Raw genomic sequence first — 17,099 nt, forward strand, 5'->3', positions numbered from 1 at the left:
GGGGCATGGGGGAGGGGGAGAAGGTTTAACAACAGCTACCCAGAGTATCATCTAGCCAAATTGCAAAGACCACAGGCAAACTCTCATGAGTGAGTCCCAAAGCAAAATACCAACCTTCCAGAATATATATGTGTGTTTGTGTGTGTGAGTGTATTTAGTTTTGACTAATAGGTTCTGAACCAGAAGGCATAACAACCCACTTGACTCAGTGCCTAATTGGCTCAGTACCAATAGGTGTGAAAGTCTTCCTGAAAGCAAGCCTCCCAGTAAGCAAGATCCTCCCCCAAGGCAATAAACATATCTTTGAATATATATATATATATATATATATGGACTCTTTGTGACTCAGGATGTGTCAAAGCTGGGAAGTGGGCCAGAGTTCAAAGCAGCAAGACATCTGTGATTGAAATACCTAAGTACCTTTAGACCTGGGAACACAGCCCCTGTTCCAAGGAAAAAAAGAGAACACATGTGATCACATAGGCCTATTAATCGACAGGGAAGATCTTATATTCCATTAACCCCACAAAGGGTAAAAACAATAAGACAACACCTGAATAGATATTGAAGGTGAGAGAGAGTGAGGAGACAAAGGATCATACCTAATTTCAGGTGTGGTTGATGATAATCAGGAAATAAGGAAAAACTATGATCTATCAGATCTTTAGATATATATCAACTGGGCTTAAATGCTTAAACAGGAAGCTCACGCAAGGGAAAGAGTGTTAGCTTGAGAAGAAGACCTGGGGTCAAATCTTGCCTCAGGTATGTTAATAGCTATGTGCCCTTAACTCACTTAACATTCAATGCCCTCATCATGAAACAAGGAAGTTGGATTGGGTACCTCTAATAGTAATGGAATTTAAAGATCCCCCTGTATTGGCTTGGTTTTTGGTTTGATTGTGTTAAAACCCAGAGCTTATTAATCCCACTTGTGGGATGGACTTAGTGACATGAAAAGAGAGGGCTGAACTGGGAGGAGCTGGTGATGTAAATTTAGAGAGACACAAGACAGGAGAGAGGCAGAACTTTTTGGAAGCAGCACCTTTTGGAGCCAGAGAGAGACTGAGAGGATTGCTGAGGGCCACTTTGAATTGCCTAGGACTTTTGAGAGCTGCCACCCAGAGCTGACAAGGACTGAGGAGACATGGCTGTTATGCTCTTACTTTGTCTGTCTGTTTTGATGTTGTTTTGCCAGATTTGTCCACTGGTGAAGGAAAGCCCTGTTGTTGCAGAGTTCTTGGAACCTTTCTGTTGGTTCAGAGATACTGAGACTGTTATGCAGACAGAGAGTGAATTCTGTCCACTGGTGAAGGACAGTGCTGTTGTTGCAGAAGTTTTGGAACCTTCTGTTGATTCAGAAGCCCTGAAGAAGGATTTTCTTGTTGTATGTTTACAGAAATCCTGGAAGAGGGTTTTGCTAATGTTTTCAGGGGTCCTAGGACTGTTCTGCAGACAGAGAATGAATTGATGAAGAGACTGGCAATGTATCTTGTGGCCTTGCTAAGCTTTGTCTCCCCAGGAACAAAGATTGCTGAGAACTTGCCTCAGGAGTCAAGATGAAGAAAAGACCTCCATTTGGGTAAGTGCTGTGCTTAAACTTGTTGTAACTCTGGGGTAGATTCAATTGTGATCCAGGGGTGGGGAACTTTTGACCTTTTTGTGTTCTATGATTGAACAAATGAATGTACTTTACTTATGATTGGAAACTAATCTCCATTTGAGAAGAGGGGCTTTGTGATGGACTAAATGAAGGTACAGACTAGGGATGGAGTAGTATTTAGAACAGGGACTTTGTAATTGATTGAATAAATGTAAGGTCCTGGGGTGGGGTAGTACTTGGAGATTATTTAATCACACTTAGTAAATGCTGTATTTTGAATGATGTCATATTTTGATCTTCTCTGTTCTTAATTTGTCACTGAATAAAATGGAAAGCACCTATGCTGGTATTTTGAACCTTGGGAAGTTGCCTTTGCTTGGCATTACAGTACCTCTGAGATCCCTTCCGGTTCTAGCTCTTTGATTCTGATTCATAACTAAATGTGTATTCTTTGACCCTCTTTGGCTTTCCTGGCCTTCATTTCCCTGTTAACCTTTTTTTTATTCCCTTAAATCTAAAGACTGTCCATCTTAGTAGAGAAGCTAGGAACAAAATAGGAAAACAAGTAATTCTAATTTCTCTTTGTCATCTGTTAGCATTACATATTACACACCAAGTAGTAGGCTGATCCCTTCCTGGTACTACTTGCTTTGCATATATTATAAAGTCTTTTTTTTTCTCTAACCATTCTTCTACTAAACCCTAACTTACTCAGGTTTTATTAGCCTTCTTGAGATCTGCAAATCTTGTTTTTACACTTTTCTAGCCAGAAATAAGGAAGAAAGCTTCTTCATGAATTATGCAGATTCATAACAAGCTAGGGATAGAAGCTTAAAAATAACTTCCATTTGTGTACAGTTTCAAGTTTGCAGAACACTTTACATACATTCTATCATTTGACCTTTGAAACAACCTTAAGAATAGACTATTATTATTCCCATTTTTAGATTAAAAAAAAAAACAAGATTGGAGACAAGTGACTTGCCTAGGGCAATGCAGCTAGAAACTGCCTGAAGTGGGATTTAAACTCAGATTTTCCTGATCCCAAATCCAGTGCTACACAAACTACTCCACACAGCCTCTCTACCGGTATTTACCATTGTTAAGGGACTAGATTGTTAAGCAAGTAAGGTTACCAGCAGCATTTCAATCAATTTACAAGCATCTATTAAGCACCTACTATCTGTCAGGTACTGTGTGAAGTGTTGGAAACATAAAGAAAGTAATAAACAATCCCTGCTCTCAAGGAGCTCAGTTATAAGGAAGAGACAACATGCAAATAACTATGTACAAATAAGTTATATACAAGATAAATTGAAGAGAATCTCCAATGGGTAACTGAGGACTAGAACATCAACTTTTCAGGCATAGAAGAGAATCTAGGTATGCAGACTCCTGATCTCATTGTCATTCCATTCATAAAATCATAGAGAAACAAGAATAAAGGAACTCTGAAAATCAAAGGTCATTCTAATTCAACTAGTACCTAAACAGGAAGAACTTCTACAAAATTCCCAATAAATCATCCTTCTTCCAATTGAAGACCTTCAGTGATGAGGAATGCATTATTCTTTTCCATTTTTGTGGTTCTAATTTTTAGTTTTCTTTTTTTTTTAAGGTAAAATTTGACTTTCTGCAACTTGCATGCATTGATCCTCTCATTCCCATCTGTGGTCAACTAAAACAAATTTGATATCATCTTCACATAAAATCCTTCCAAAATTTTAAAAATGCTATCATGCTCTCCCTAAACTTCTTCTACATTTAATTCAAATTCATCTAGGTCAGAATTAGAATAAATAATGAATCCCCTGAAGTGGTCACATATATTTGAATTTGCATTACTCAAAGTCACAATTATACAAAATATCATAATTGTTTCTAGCCAAATGGAAATACAGAGTGTGAATTTGAATAATGCGACCATGAGGGAGAATTCGTCATTCATATTCACCGAGACCTAGCTATATAATACAGTCCCTAGTTCTTTCACTCTTCTGTGTTGTCCTTTGGGCACTGAATCTTGGCCATATCCTTCCTAAAAGGTGGTACCCAAAACTGAACACAATGTCCTAGGCATTGCCTGAAAGAAGTAGAGTACAAGAAGATGATCTCCTACCTTTCATCCTCATTAATAATTTTATTTTAAAATTAACTTACAATCACATTCACTTTTTCACTTGCAATATCACACCTACTCATATTGAGCTTGAAGCCCTCTCATATATGCCTATATGTATATGCATATATACATATACACATATACATATATCCATATACACATGTGTGTAGATATATATGCATATATATGTTTATACACAGACATGTGTGTACACACACACATAAAAACTGCTGTGGATCCATGCCTTCCCAATATTGAAATTAGACAGCTGGTTTTTCTCAAATCCAAGACTAAGACTTTATACTTATCTCTATTAAATTCATTTTATTACATTCAATGCATCATCCTAGTCTATAACAAATATTTTTCCATCCCAACTCTAAGGCCAACATGAAAATCAAGTCATCAAGCCAATTCAAGTCAAATATGAATGCTAAGTTTCTTCATGTTTTGTCATCAGTAAATTTTATAAACATGAAATCTATGCCTTCATTGAATCATTGGGGAAAAAAAGTTGAACAGAACAAGACCAAGGAAAGATTCCTAGCTTCTTAACATGGGGTCAATGAGCCCTCATAGATTTAAGGAAATCTTTGAATTTGAATGGGGAAAACATTACATTTTTTTTACCAACATCTAATTGAAATTCAGCATTTCCTTCATCTATTTATAAGTATTATTCTATTTAGAAGGAACACATAGGCTTCACCAGACTGACAAAATGATCTGTAACACACACACACACACACAGAGTTTAAGAATCCCTCCATTTGGTAACACATTAATTAGTATTTTGGGACATGTCATTAAAACATTTCCAAGACCAACTAAACTAGATTATTGCATATTGTATATCTTTCCATTCTTTGCAAAATTACATCAAAAAAGATCATGTAAAATAAAATGACAAATTTTAGGAAGACTACAAATTATAGCATATCCCTAATCTGCTAATCAGAGAATGGAAGGAAGGAAAAATGTTTGCAAGGTTTGCTTGTAATGATTATCGCTTCCATTCACAAATTCTTGTAAACCATCCCTTTAAAATTATGTTCTAGAATGTTGTTAGGGATTGAATTCAAGTTCATTTGTCTATTATTTGAAGAATTCATCTTCTTACCATTTTTCAAAACTGGAAAAGCATTTGTCCATCTCTACTGCTGTGGTGCCTTCCCCACTTTTCACTACCCTCAAAGATCACTAGCAATAACTCAGTAATCATCTCTGGCAATTCTTTCAGTACTCTGGGACTTAAATTCAAGGAAAGTAAATGAAGTTTTCTTATTACCCTTATTTATCTTGGGTAACAACTTTCTATTAGCCATTTTTGTTCTGTCTTAGTACAGAGTGATATTAACACATCCACCTACAAGTATAAAAAATTACCAAATAACTGGGTAAGGGTCAGTACACCTCCAGAGAGAAAGTGCCTGGACAAACACTCTGCTGAATAGAACACAAAGAACTAGAAGCCTTGGAACTCTCTTTCATGTCTTTAATATCACATTGTTTCATCATTTAATTATGTCTGTTTCCAAATACAAGATATTTATAAGCCAGATATTTTCATTTATGTAATTAGAACTACTTCAAATCCCAACATATTTTTAAAAGATCTCAAAAACGCAATTAATTTTCTGTCTGGTGATTTCAGTTCAGCAAAATAAACTCTGAAATTAAATGTTTTCTCATGAACTTAACACAGGGAGAGGATTCTGGGAAGATGGTGAAGTAGGTCAGAAAACTTTAGGTCCTGCAAATTTCTTCCAGACAGGACATTACCTCAAAGTGAACATAGAGTAGCATAAATAAACAAAAGTCTGGGTAAAGCAATTGTCTTCCTAAGACAACTAGAGAAGACTCCAGGAAAGACTCAACATTAAAAGGTGGAGGTTGGACAAGAGCAAACACCTCCAGGCCTACTCCATAGAATCAACAAACAATAAGCACTGGGGGCAACTGGTTTGGGAGGCCACCTCAGCCTCAATAACTTTCCCTTCAAAGATAGTGCGGGTGGTCAGACAGCTGAGTAGGAAATTGAGGGACCTTACACTTAGAGGGGACACTGGGCATAGTTGTGCTGACCAGATATGGTCCTGGGCTGTGGTTGGGTTGTGGGGTAAGGAGATGGCATACATGTGGTGGGTATGGTAGCAGAAGGGGAGAAACTATGCTGACTGTGGCAACTTGCAGGAGAACAGAGTCCCTGGTTTCCATTCCAAGGCAGAAAGGACCGTTGAAGTTTGCAGGCACTAGAAAGACCAGAGGGAACAAGAGTAGTTTGGGGCAGCATGGTTGGGGGTTGAGGCCATAGCATTGGGGTTAAGGAGTGTCCAAGGTTAGGCCCTGGGAAAGAGCTTCAAAAATAAAGGTAAGAAGGACATGAGGCCTGGAGCATCATTCCCTAGATCTCAGGACTAGAATCTGGTTATAATAAGAAGCTGCTAAAAAATAAAATAAAACAAAATATACATGAGTAAACAAAGGAGAAAGACTCCAAACATAGATAGCTGTTATGAGGCTAGAGAAGGTCTAGGTTCATATTCAGAGGAAGATATTAGAGCTAAAAAAAAAAAAAAGCCACTCCTTTTTCAATGAGGAATGCAAAATGGTCACTAGTACAAAAAGAATTATTGGAGGAATGTAAAAAGGACTTTAAAAATCAAATAAGACAGATCAAGGAAACATGGGGGGGGGAGGGAAGATTAAAAGCAATCCAAAAAAATTAAGAAAAGAAAATCAACCAAATGGAAAAAAAAAAGAATAAAAAACTTAAGGAAGAAAGCAATTCCTTAAAAACTAGAATTGGCAAGGGGAAGCTAATGATGTTACAGGATACCAAGAAATAACAAAACAAAACCAAAAGAATGAAAAAAATAGAAGAGAATATGAAAAATCTAATCAGAAAAGCAACTGCTCTGGAGAATAGATTAAGGAGATACAATATAAGAATTGTTGGAGCACCTGAAAGTTATAACCAGAAAAAGAGTCTTGATACAATATTACAAGAAATTGTTAAGGAAAGTTGACTTAAAGTTCTAGAACAAGAAGATAGAGCAGAAATAGAAAAAAAAAAATCCCCTGATCACCACCTTAAAGAGATCCCAGGAGGAAAACGGGCGGCCAGGTGGCTCAGCGAGTAAGAGCACCGGCTCCAGTGTTGGGACGACCTGGAGATCGAATCCCGGGCTTGGACACTCAGCACCACACCCAGAAATAACTGGCCTTGTAACCTTGAGCAAGTTACTTAACCCCGATTGCTTAATAATAAATTAAAAAAAAAAAAAGAAAAACCATAGCCAAGTTTCATAGCTCCCAGGTTAAGGAGAAAATATTGCAAGCAATAAGAAAAAAAAATCAATTTAAATGTCATAGAACTACAGTGAGGTTTACAGAAGATAAGATCTAGCTAGGTGGTGCAGTGAGTAAAGCTCTGGTCCCAAAGTCAGGAGGACCTGAGTTCGGTTCTGGCCTTAGACACTTAAAAAACTAGCCGTGTAACCTTGGGCAAGTTACTTAACCCCAACTGGCCTTCAAAAGGCAAAAAAAAAATAAAAGATCCAGCAGCTTCTATGTTGAAGGACTGTAGGTTTTGAAACACCATATTTCACTGAGCAAAAGAACTGAGATTATGACCAAGGCCAATTTACCCAGCAAAGTTAGGTATATTCTTGAATTTAAAAAATGGATATTTAACAAATTGAAAGACTTTCAGGTACTTGTGATAAAAAGAGCAGAACTTAATGGAAATTTCGACACATAAGATCCAGGAGAAATATAAGGCAAACATTAAAAACCAATAATAAGGAAATCAATAAGGTCAAACTGTTTACTTCTTATATGTGAAAATGCTTTCAGTACTCTTAAATAAGGCTGTCATTATTTGGATAGTTTTAAATAAAGACTTGGACTGAGCTGTGCAAGATGGGGGTGATTCTAAAATATGAAACTGGATAGGGAGAGATAAAAAGAAGTAAATATCTCACACAAATGAGGAAGAATTGAAAAAGGAGAAGCAAGTCAAGATGGATGGCTGTTAGCACTGGAAACTTACTCTCATCTGAAATGGGCTAAAAAGGGAAAAACCTATACATCTAGAAGGATATAAAAGTCTTCTAAATTTAGAAAGAAATGAGAGAGGGAGGGGATAGGATAAGGGAAGAATTTTTAGAAGGGTATATAGATTAAGAATTAAAAAGGGAAGGGAATAAAGGAGAAACTCTGAGAAAGATTAAGGTGGAGGGTGGGGGAGAGAATAAGGAAGGGACTCTTAAAGGGATGGGTAGATTAAGGAGGAGGGCAAGGTAGAAGTAAATTAGTTGAATAGGGAAAGAGAAAGTAAATAAGATGTGAAGTATAATGAAGAAAAATAGTATGGAGCGAAATATACAACAAGTAATTATAATTTTGAATATGAAGGGGATGAATTTACCCATAAAATGAAAATGAATAACATAATGGATTAGAAATCTGAATCCAAGAATATGCTTTCAGGAAACACAATAAAAACAAAAGATATACAGAGAGTTAAAATGAAAAGCTAGATTAAATTTAATTTGTAAAAAAAGGCAAGGGTAGTAATGATGATATCAGAAAAAGTTAAACTTAAAATAAATGTAATCAAAAGAGAAAATAGGGGAACTATACCATGTGCTAATATTATTTGATATTGTTTTAAGCCATTTAAAATAACTAAACAGTATAAAATATCTGAAAATATACCTGCCAAAATAGGCACAGGAACTATATGTGCATAAATACAAAACACTATATACAAATAACTTCAAATTTAAATAACTGGAGAAATATTCATTGTTTATGGATAGGCAAAGCCAATATAACACAAATGACCATTTTGCCTACTTAATTATTCATTCAACAAGGGACTATAGTAACTTTGTGTCTGACTAATGTTAAGATTTTATTTATTGGAATAAGAATTCATAATTTGGTAAAAAAAAAAAAAAAGAAAAGAAAAGTTGCTGGGAAAACTAGAAAGCAGTTTGGCAAGAATTGGGCAGAGACCAATACATTAAACCATGTACTAAAATAAAGTCAAAAGTGTTGCATGTCCAAGATATAAAGAGAGATATCACAAGAAAATTAGAGAAAAAAGGAGCATATTACCTGTCAGACTCATGGATAAGAGAATAATATATGAGGAAACAAGAGATAGAGAGCATTGTTGAATGAAAATAGATAATTTCAATTATTTCAAAATTAAAAATTCTTGTATAAATAAAACTAATGTGGGCAAGATTAGAAGGAAAGCAGAATGAATATTGGAGAGAAACTTTCAGAGACAATATCTCAGATAAAGGTCTCATTTCTCAAATAAATAAAGAACTTTGTTAAATTTATAAGAATATGAGTCATACCCCAATTGAGAAATCATCAATGGATATGAACAGGTAGATAAATAAAAAGTACATGGCAGAGAACAAAAGAAAACCTAGAAGGAAGCCCAAAAAAAGCTAGGTAACTTTGAAAACAATGTGTAGTATTTATTACATAGGTATTCTTGAAATGGAAATTTATTATTTTATATTGAATCCTCTCATATGTTCTGCCACATATATGGAAATGTTATTCTTTTCTCATTTTGTATTTAAGCTTAAAATGAATAGGGTTTTTTTTTAAATAAACTTAAAACAAAAGATAGCGAAGTCTTTAGTATTCAGAAAGAAATGATAGATATTTCTAAATAAAATTGATTAGAATTTTAAGAAATTTGTTCTGAGAATAAAAATGGCTCTATTAGGGGAAATCTCATTAAGGTACTTACTGATAAAATATAAATTTCAAATTACCTAAATATCTTAACTAATATAATAAGCCTAATCAGGTAGATCTTTTAGATAAAGGCTACTTCCTCCTTAAGGGAACCTCAGATTTTGTGCAGCATTGGGGTAAAACACTGGTCTGGATATTCAGCAATCCAGCTTCTGGTCCTCCATTCACCATTTATTAGTTGCGCAATTTCATATCACTTCAGATGCCTGGGCTTCAATTTTCTTAAATCCAGAATGGGGATAATGATAATACTTTCTTCACTTAACTCAGTCTGTTGTCAGAAAATTTTTTTTTTCCTCAAGCACAAGGTACATTTTCATTACACAAACCTTCAATTAATTTTGTTTTGATTACAGGACAAATAAAGAAATTAATAATAATACTAAACAAGCTCATTTTAGGTATTTGAGGTTTGTCATTTGTTTTGTTTAAAAGGAAAAAAATCACCTATATTCCTCTCCTAGGATCAACACTTAGTCAACCCAATTTCTCATGCCTGTTACAGAAATCGTTACAGGAAAATAAGTTTTAGAGCTATAGTAGGCCTTTAAAATCATCTGATGCAATAATTTCATTTTTCAAGTATGAAAAACAAGACCCAAAAAGGTTCTGAAAAAGAAATCAATTGTCAGAATGAATATCTAAGACTCAATTGAAGTCCTTATTAACACACACACCCTAATTTTTTTTTCAATATATTACGCTTACCATGCCAGGGGAAAAAATGCAACCCATTTTTAAAGCTTTTAAACCAAGATAAAAATAAAAACATGTAATTCTGCTTAAAAGTCATTGGAAATTTCAAAAAAGTGATGTACTTGTCTTTATCTATTAGAATGTGAGCTCCTTGAAAGCAGAGACTGGTTTTCAGTTTGTATCTCAAGAGTTTAGCACGGTGCTTTGTACATAGTAAGTGCTTAATAAATGCTTTCATAAAAATTCACAGTGCTTAATAAATGCTTTATCAATCATCAACTCATTCGTTCTCATTAGACAAAGTTTTACTGAGTCATAACAAGCATAAGAGAAAATCTAAAGGGGGAAAAACATCTAGAGTGAAAAAAAGAAAATAATAGGACTGATTCTTACCGAATGGCATATGTAGAAGCTGTAATCATAAGAAACAACACCAACACCATGCAGACCCCTGTCAATCCAGGAACTAAAATAAATACATAAATAGATAAATATATGTGCACATATTGAAATCGTGCTGAGAAAAAGCATAGTCATTACTTAGAAATTCAAAGTACTTTGCTCTCTGTTGGAAATATAAACCAAAAGTCAAGCAGCTCTGTGTACTTTTCCTTTTTAACTAGTCATTTTATTAATTATCATAGTTTTGTAGATATTCTTGCAACACCTATTTCCTCTCTCCCCACAATGAATGATTGTATTTTTCATACTGGTCCACATGGCCTGGTGAATACATATAAATTATTACCTCTCCCAAAAGGCATACCACAGCTTGAGACCAGAGAATGTCAGAGAAGAACTTTAGCATCTAATGGCTTTGTTGGTTTGGTTTTGCTTCTCCCAGCTTTTAAATTGTTCTCTGAGTTAGCTGCTTACACCAAAGGACCTCATTTTTTTTTTCTAATGCTTTTTGGCTGTAGTACCTGAAATGCAAAGCCCAATGCTTTTCAAAACAGCACCATTTAAAAAAGAAAACCTGGATGAAAAAATAGATATTTTCAAACAAAGAGATTACAATGCCAGCTGCTGCTAAGGCCATTGGCAGGCCCATTTTTGTTTTGAAATGGAAAACATGCTGAAATTATGCCTTCTGACTGCCTGATGAGAGAAATTATTGCATGTGTACCAAAACCTGCTCAATATAAAAAGAAATGTACAAACTGACATTGCTTTTCAAAATCAATAAGAGAAAGCAACAAATGAGACCAGGCTAATAGCAGCATATGTGGAATAGTGAGCAAAATCAAAATGGCTGACATAGTAAGTCTAGGAGACAAGGACTGGACTTGTGATTTTATTTGTATAGGAAACTGATTATAGAAACTTCTATTACCTAAGCAAGTTGGCACCTTCTCTGCAGCTTATAGTCTTAAATAGCTGCTTGCTGGCAAAATTCCCCGACTCAGATCAAAATATAAATGTGAAATAATTAACAATAAAAAAATCATAATACAACATAGATAATGCAAATTTGTGGTTTTCCAAATCAATATGGTAGAATCAATCAGTTTCTATTTTAATTTGATTTCACTGTCCAAGAGCTTTGAGAGTATAAGTGACAGTGACTTGCCCATACTCACTCAATCAGTATATATCAGAACTGAGATTGCTACCTCTGATATACTTTAAAAAAAAAATTTTTTTAAAGCCCTCAATCACTAAAATGTCTATACCTTTGATCCAGAGATTTCACTGGGAAAATATTCAAAGAAGTAAAAAAAGAACCCATAAAGTTAGCATTATGTACCTAAATATCCAGTATAGCAGCTTTTGTTGTAGCAAAGAATTAGGAATAAAGTAAGAATCCATCACCTGAAGATGATCTAACAAACTTTGATAAATGAATGAATAGAATAATGCTGCACTATAAAAAAAATGACAAGTACCAAGGATTCAAAGAAACATGGAAATACATGAATTGTTGTAGAGGGCAGAAAGATCCATAAGACAACGTGTGTATGTGTGTGTGTGTATAATGACATCACCAATATAAGTAAAAATCCTAATAAAACAAGTCTCAATATTATAAAATTATATTGACCAAACTTAATTTCAGAATAAAATTGAAAAAAAAATACTCCAAGTCCTTTCTTAGCAGAAGTGGGGGATTATTGGTGTGGAACACTCTATATGCTTCCAGTCATACGTAGTCAATGTATTGGTTGGTTTTACTGAACTATTTTTAACTCTTTCTTATTCCTTCTTACGAGGGATCGCTCAACTGGTAGAGGCGAGAATATATTCAGAAATGGATGTAATGTAAAAACAAAAGATCTAAATACAAAATTATTTTTAAAAACATTCTAATAAGATAGCTTTTATAGCTTATTGCTGAAACATTTATTTTAAAAATCGGTTGTTTAATAGATGTGGAAATTCTCATAACAGCATAGATGGAATCTCTTCCATCCCTTAGGCTATTTTCATGAGTGTCTGTGTTCTAAAAACATCATCACTTGATTCAAAGAAATAATGATATTCTCCAAATTGAATGGACTGGTTCTTGGCTAACTGATAGAAAGTATCTTCCTAGTCCTCTAGCTGAAGACTTACTAGTCTGATAGGGACTTGTTCTATAGAGCCAGGTTCACTGGCATAATAATCTAGGACCTAAGGTCACCTTCATGACAGAAGAACTTTAGCATTGATTGTCTCTCATTAATGCTAGTTAAACATAACTAAGTCTGTAATATCAATCTCTGGTTAGTTTACTTCTCCCAATAGAAAATTAGCTCCTTGGGGGCATGACCTGTCTTACTTTCATTTTTTTATTTCAAGTATCTAGCTATGTTGGCACATAGTAGGAACTTAATAAATGCTTGATTGAATAATTCATTTTTTCTATATAACATAAGGATCATGGATGCCTAATTGTCCCAAATTAGAAAACCTATGCCCCTATATAAAGCACAGCACTACATTGATATCAAGATAAGTTTTTCCTCATTTTACTTCTTCTGGACCCAGAGTCAGGAAATCTTGAGTTCAAATCTGTTCTCATTTTTAGTTATGTAACCCTGCACAATTCTTACATAATCTGCCTCAGTTTCCTCATCTATAAAATGGGATTCATAATAGCACCTACTTCCCAAGGTTTTTGTCAGAAGAAAATGTGACAATATTTGTGAAATGCTTTGCAAACCTTAAAGTGCTATATAAATGCCATCTATCATTATATTGTTTTTATTAATTATCATTATTATTACAGATTATTCATAGCCTTAACTACCATGACTCACTTTCCTTTTCACTCTGAAACTCTCCTCAGTGCCTGGGGTCTTCTAACCCTGGAATGTCACTTCATCATTCTATTCTCCTTCCCCCTCTGTTAAATTCCTTCTCGGTACTTTATTTTGGCAATGGACCTAAACTGGCCATCCTTCATTTCCCTCTGTACTGTCCCCTTCTGACTCTGGACTTTTCCATCATGTCCTGAAGTGATTACTTTCTCCATCACCCTATCACCCTTGCTTTTCAGTTCCCTCTTATATGCATTGTCTTCCCTCGTTAAAATCCAAAAATGTTGTGGGCAAGGATTGTCTTTTATTTATTTGGGGGGGGGGGTTGCGTTTTTAATTTTCGGCATTGAGCACAATGCTTTCCACATAGTAAGCACTTAATAAATGTCTGTTATCTAACTGCCTGCTTAGAGGTCATCTAGTCCAACCCTCTCTTTTTACAGGTGAAGAAACTGAGGCCCAGAGATGTTAAATTGTTTGCCAACATCACATAGTAAGTGGAAGAACCAGAATTCAAACTCCATTCCTCTTACTATAATTCTGGTGATCTTTCTCTTTACTAAGCTCAGCATATCCCCATCTCTAGATGGGCTCATTAGCAAAACACTCAAGGCAATTAAAGTATCACAGTATTAAAGTAGTGGCATCTGAATTTTTGCATACATCACTAGGGACCTTACTGTGTTTATAAGTGAGGATAGCGTTTGGCAAAGATCAAGCCAATTAGAAACAAGTAAGCTTGCCTAATTGTAAATCACACTCTCATCACCACCTCACAGTATGTCTCTTTAGAAAAATGGGTAAATTAATTTTGGGTTCATCATTCCCTTGACCACCCGGAGCTTAGTGAATTTATGCTATTCCCTTAGCTTTCAAACAAAACCCTCACTTGGTGACCCACCCAGCCCTGCCCTCCCATAAAAATGTCTCATCTGCCACCGCACCACTTCTTCACCCTACCCTCAAAATTCCTATGTCCATAGGGGGGATAACTGCCTGCTATGTTCGACGATAAAAGCTATTTGATTGTATTCATCTATATTAGGAGATCAATGACTAATAAATATACCAACCCTCCAGGGGTTTGAAAATTTTAAGTGGCTTCTTATTGACTCCAAAGAGCCTATAATGGCTGAAATGTCATCAGAATAAGGGGTATGGGGAACTGTCATATAATTTCTCATTGCCTCTCTGAAGATAACTGCCAAAGAAGACACACTCTTCTCATTTCATATGGTATTACCATATAGTTGAAGACTTTGACAAAAGTATTTGGGAATCAATATGTAAGAAAAATTTAAGTTCAAGGCTTCTTGTTTTGGAACAAGAAAAAAATTGTAATTCTAATACTACAGGCACTGATTATGTTCATAGACATAGTCATGAGGGTGTTCTCCATTACAAACAATGTCTACAGGTATGGAACACCATGTATACTATCAGACTCCACTAATATGGAGGTTATTTTAATGTTCTTTTCTTTCTTCCTTTCTTTTTTCCATGTCTTCCTTTCTTTCCTCATCCTCCTGGGTGTAGGGAACAGGGAAATATATAGTAATAAAGGTGATGTAAAAACAAAATAGCAACCAAATTTTAGTAAAGAAAAAAGACAATTTCTCTTTAGATGCTAAATCTCCCTTACATAGTCATATATCTAGAGAAAAGTGTGAATTAAAGATGACATCATAATGAATCAAGAAGAACAGAAGTGGCCTACAAGGCATCCCTGTTGCCTCTGGGAAGAACCAAGCCAGAATATTAGGTTCCTATGCTTTTCATTAAAATATACAAAATAGATGACTACATGGAAAAGTATTAAAATGTATCATTCTTATGCAAAGCCAGGTTGCCTAAAAATAGCTTTGATGATAGGAGAATCTGCAATAGTCCTGGGTTAAAGCAATTATCACGATTCATGTGAAAAGAGAAACATCTGAAATGTTTCTGTATCTATAAGGAATCCCTCTTTCACTTGGACTGTACAATAGACATCCTTTTCAAAAGTTGCAAGGATGTTTGCCGTGTGTGTGTGTGTGTGTGTGTGTGTGAGTGTGTGTGTCTCCTTTATCTCTCACTTGGTGTAAATAATTAGATGATTGCTGAAAAAATTTTTTTCTTGGATCAGGACAGAGGAGGGATAGTGTCAGCTTCTCTGTGATAATGAAGAACGAAAAACAGAAAAAACATCAGTCTGAGTTGGCCTCAATAGAGGGCACTTATTTTGCAGACACAAAAGGAGGGAGGAAGAATTCCCCACCCCAACTCCCTTACTCACTGTCTCCCCACCTGAAGGCATGGCAACGGGATCTTGTGACAAGACAGAAAGAAATGAGATAGTCACTACAACATAGATCAAGCCACAACACATCAAACTGGGTCACAGAGGCCCTGGCAAATGTCTCAAGACTTGGGCCAGTGCTGTTTCTTAGTTGCTTTCCTCACTCCACTCCTTCAGTGATCATAAATTTGTCACCACACATAACATCTGGAACACTTATTTTGTGCTCATACATGGAATTAAGGCTCCAAGTATTAGTGGAAGGAGCTTTGTGAAGACAATGAAATTAGGAAGATAATCCTCCTCAAAGACCTTATTTAGAACCACTCTTACTCACACCTTGGAGTTCCTTGTGTGCCTCTTCTACTCTTCTCCCCCTTGTCAGGTCCTGTGACCTTTTAGTCAATTGTGTGACTATAAAAACATAGGGAATAATAAAAGCCTGAATGTCTTATTCTCATATTCATATCATACATGTGAAAATATTATCATAAAGCTTTTATAAGCTACCTTTTTTTGCTTATGTTGATCATTAGAATTTCAGACAGCGTGACATATTACACTTTGAAATTATTTTTCTTGCTTTGGGGGTACAAAACAGAAACACTGCAACCAATTCCTTTGCATCTAAAAGGAAAAACTATGAATCATCCTTCCATTTAGCTGCAACTTTCTTTTATCTTCTTATTATCACCAGAATATCAGTATTGATATGGTTTAGTTCTTTCAATAACATCAATTTAGTCATTAGTAAGGAATTTCACATTTAAAGTGCTTGGAGTCAAGATGACCTTAAAACTGTCTCATTCTTAATTACCTTCTCCCCGTTTTTCCATCTTTTCACCCATGCTCACAAAAGCTGAGAGTCATTTTTTCATAAAATATCTTCTTTGTTTTGAAGGTTGCCATGGCAAAATAATTCACCCACTAATGGCCAACCTACCAGTGACAAGCTTTATTGCCTTTAGTTAAACTGATCCTCAGATAGCAGACTGTATCACGAGCTCCATATTCAAAAGACATTACAATGTGATAGAGTCTACAAGACCTTACACTTCAGTGGCATAATCTTCAAGAAACTGGAGACAACTGCATTTCATAATGATGCATCAAAGTAGGTCTTTATGCAGGGGAATCAAATTCTACATCCTTATTTTGAATTTAAGACTATCTTTACTATTGTGAATCAAATTGTTATATGTTTAATTCTTAGTACCACAAGAAAGGCAATAATCCATATTCCAATTCACTAGAGTCTCTTCTCCTATTTTTTCCCCATTAAGTAACTTGCAAATTTCCCCAAAGGAAAAAAAAAACTAATTTCATTTAATGATCAACAAATTTAGATCAAAAAGGATATTTGTTGGT

General features: G+C 35.2%; 1 protein-coding gene across 3 annotated transcripts in view; it reads right to left on the reverse strand.

Annotated features, from left to right (window-relative positions):
- Nucleotides 1-17,099, reverse strand: part of NOX4 (NADPH oxidase 4) — a 258,114-nt gene that overhangs the window by 185,239 nt on the left and 55,776 nt on the right. For all 3 annotated transcript variants that reach the window (XM_069071048.1, XM_069071047.1, XM_069071049.1), the window contains one exon: nt 10,608-10,680. In XM_069071048.1, coding sequence (XP_068927149.1) covers nt 10,608-10,680 — 73 coding nt within the window. The remainder of the gene's footprint in view (nt 1-10,607; nt 10,681-17,099) is intronic.

This window comes from Petaurus breviceps, unplaced genomic scaffold, assembly GCF_028583685.1.
Source record: "Petaurus breviceps papuanus isolate PSGF00001 unplaced genomic scaffold, PetGlider_PUasm1.0 90823, whole genome shotgun sequence".
NCBI classification, from domain to species: Eukaryota; Metazoa; Chordata; class Mammalia; order Diprotodontia; family Petauridae; genus Petaurus; species Petaurus breviceps.